Raw genomic sequence first — 3,430 nt, forward strand, 5'->3', positions numbered from 1 at the left:
AGTTGTGAGAGCTCGGCCAGCAGCGCAGGGTGGTGCTGATTTAGGGGCACAGGCTACGGCAGCGACGCCTAGGGTAGAGGTTCCGCCAGCACCAGTAGTCCCACAGCCGCCAATAGCCCATCCACTTATGTCTGCAGAGGAGCAGAAGATGTTGGATCAATTTTTGAGATTGACTCCACCCAGGTTTGTCGGGACCCCGGGAGAGAATGCTTATGAGTTCCTATCCAGTTGTGAGGAGCGGTTGCAGAATTTAGGGCTGGTTAAGGCGCGAGGAGTAGACTTTGTTTCTTATCTTTTTGACACAGCAGCGAGGAGGTGGTGGAGAGGTTATCTTGATTCCAGGCCAGCTGAATCTCTACCAGTGACTTGGACTCAGTTCTCCAAGGCTTTCTTGGGGAAGTATATGCCTCGTAGTATGTGTGAGCATCTCCGGGATGAGTTTACCGCATTGTGGAAGGGTTCTGTTAGCCACGCACCGATGGGGATTATTTCGTACATCTGGGCTAGGAGACTGATATCGAGGGGTTGTGAGTCATTTCTTGCATATATTTGGGATATTAGTGCTGAGAGTCCCCCACTTGACTGTCCCTGTTGTTCGCGATTTTTCTGATGTATTTCTGACAGACCTACTTGGCCTTCCTCCTGAGCGTAATATAGAGTTTATTATTGACCTCGAGCCTGGCACCCGACCTATTTCTATGGCTCTATATCGTATGGCTCCTGCTGAGTTAAAGGAGCTGAATAATTAGCTTCAGGATCTTCTAGGTAAGGGATTTATCAGACGGAGTGTATCTCCTTTGGGTGCTCCAGTTTTGTTTGTGAAGAATAAAGATGGCTCCTTTCATATATGTGTATTGACTACAGGCAGTTGAATAAGGTGACGGAGAAAAATAAATATCCTATGCCTCGTATTGGTGATTTATTTGATCAGCTTCAGGGCGCGATAGTGTTTTCTAAGATTGATTTGAGGTCCGGTTACCATCAGCTGAGAGTTAGGGCTGCGGACATCCCTAAGATAGCCTTCAGGACTCGTTATGGTTATTATGAGTTCCTGGTGATGTCTTTTGGGTTAACCAATGCTCCAACAACTTTTATGGACCTGATGAATCGTGTGTTTAGGTCATATTTGGACTCTTTCATGATAGTATTTATTGATGACATTTTGGTATATTCGAGGAGTAAGGAGGAGCACGAGCAACATTTGAGGATTGTACTTCATACTTTGAGAGACCACGGGCTATATGCCAAGTTCTTAAAGTGTGAGTTTTGGCTTGAGTCAGTAGCTTTCTTGGGGCACGTAGTGTCCAAGGACGGTATTATGGTGGACCCAGCCAAGATTAAGGCTATTTACAGTTGGGCTAGGCCTACGTTACCTTCTGAGGTTTGCAGCGTTATTGGGTTGGCAGGTTACTACAGGCGGTTCATTAAAGGTTTTTCTTTTATTGCAGCCCCTATGACTAGATCGACCAGGAAGGAGGTTCCGTTTCAATGGTTTGCAAGTTGTGAGGCGAGCTTTATAAAGCTTAAGAAATTGCTTACTTCAGCTCCTATTCTGACTCTTCCTGTTGAGGGCGAGGATTTTACTGTCTATTGTGATGCTTCTGGTGTTGGTTTGTGGTGTGTTCTGATGTAGCGTGGTCGTGTTATTGCATATGCATCAAGGAATTTAAAAGTGCATGAGCGCAACTACCTCACTCATGACTTAGAGTTGGTAGCGATAGTATTTGCACTTAGGATTTGGAGGCATTATTTGTATGGGGTCCGCTGTGAGATATTTATTGATCACCACAGTCTTCAGTATATTATAACCTAAAATTAGCTTAATTTGAGGCAGTGCAGATGGATTGAGTTGCTGAAAGACTATGATATCTCTATTATCTACCATCCAGGTAAGGCGAATGTGGTAGTGAATGCCTTGAGTTGAAAGTCAGTAAGTATAGGTAGCTTAACTTTCATTTCAGCTTCTCAGTGGCCGTTGGCTTTGGACTTTCAGTCCTTAGCTAACATGATGGTTCATTTGGATATTTCTGACCCTCAGAGAATCATTGCTAGTGTTGAGGCTAGATCCACCTTGTTGGAGCAGATTTAGAGTCGTCAGTTCAAGGATGATAGGCTTCACAGCCTTCGAAAGCAGGTGTTGAGGGGTGAGTCTCAGCGGGCTACCCTAGATTCTGAGGGTGTCTTAAGGTTTGACGGTCGTATTTGTGTTCTAAGGGTTGGAGATTTGATCCAGTTAATTCTTTGTGAGGCTTATAGCTCCAAATACTCTATTCACCCCGGGATAGCTAAGATGTATAGGGATTTGAGGCAGCATTATTGGTGGAGTGGTATGCGAAGAGATATAGCAGGGTTTGTGGCTTGATGTCTTTGTTGTCAGCAGGTAAAGGCTGAGCATCAGAGACCTGGTGGATTGCTTCAGCAGCTACCCATTCTCGAGTGGAAATAAGAGCGAGTTACTATGGATTTCATAGGTGGATTTCCTTGTTCATTATATGGTTTTGATAGTATTTAGTTCATCGTGGATCAATTGACTAAGTTTGCACATTTTATCCCCATTTGAGCTTCCTACAGTGCCGAGAGGTTAGCTCGTGTTTACATTCAGGAGGTAGTTTGCCTACATGGGGTTCCTGTGTCCATTATTTCTGATCGAGGCTCTCAGTTCACTTCTAGCTTTTGGAGGGCATTTCACAAGGAGTTAGGGACTGACCTTAGCACAACCTTTCATCCCTGACTGATAGACAGTCAGAGCGGACTATCCAGGTTCTAGAGGATTTGCTCCGTGCTTGTGTGTTGGATTTTGGAGGTCAGTGGGACCAGTTTCTACCTTTGGAAGAGTTTGCATATAATAACAACTTTTACTCGAGTATTCAGATGGCCCTATTTAAGGCATTGTATGATAGGAGGTGTCGATCTCCTTTTGGTTGGTTTGAGAATTCTAAGGTGAGACCTCGTGGCACAGATTTGCTTCATGATTCGTTGGATCGGGTTTGAGTGATTTAGGACAGGCTACGAGCAGCTCAAAGCAGACAGAGGAGTTATGCCGATCGTAGACGTTGACCATTGAGTTTCAGAGTTGGTGATAAGGTCTTCCTCGAGTATCGCCTATGAAGGGTATGATGAGGTTCGGGAGGAGGGGCAAGCTTAGCCCTAGATATATTGGACCTTTTAAGATCCTACAGAAAGTTGGAGAGGTAGCTTATGTTTTGGCATTGCCACCTGCTTTCTCAGCCATTCACCCGATGTTTCATGTATCTATGTTGCAGCGGTATATTCCAGATGAGTCACACGTACTTCAGTGGGACTCGGTTCAATTGGACATTGGATTGGCATTTGTAGAGGAGCCAGCGTCTATTTTGGCGAGGGATGTCAGGCGGTTGTGCTCTAGGGATATTCCGGTAGTTAAGGTTCAGTGGTGTCACCGTCCAGTTGA

General features: G+C 45.0%; 1 protein-coding gene across 1 annotated transcript; it reads left to right on the plus strand.

The window, feature by feature from the left end:
- Window positions 1-1,318: 1,318 nt before the first annotated feature.
- LOC124893950 (uncharacterized mitochondrial protein AtMg00860-like) lies at window positions 1,319-3,395 on the plus strand (the record flags this gene model as incomplete). Its single annotated transcript, XM_047404766.1, has 3 exons — window positions 1,319-1,617; window positions 2,572-2,605; window positions 3,264-3,395. Coding segments are annotated over exons 1-3 (465 nt in total), but the record flags the coding sequence as incomplete, so codon positions are not given.
- Window positions 3,396-3,430: the final 35 nt, after the last annotated feature.

This window comes from Capsicum annuum, unplaced genomic scaffold (assembly GCF_002878395.1).
Source record: "Capsicum annuum cultivar UCD-10X-F1 unplaced genomic scaffold, UCD10Xv1.1 ctg67610, whole genome shotgun sequence".
Lineage (NCBI taxonomy): Eukaryota > Viridiplantae > Streptophyta > Magnoliopsida > Solanales > Solanaceae > Capsicum > Capsicum annuum.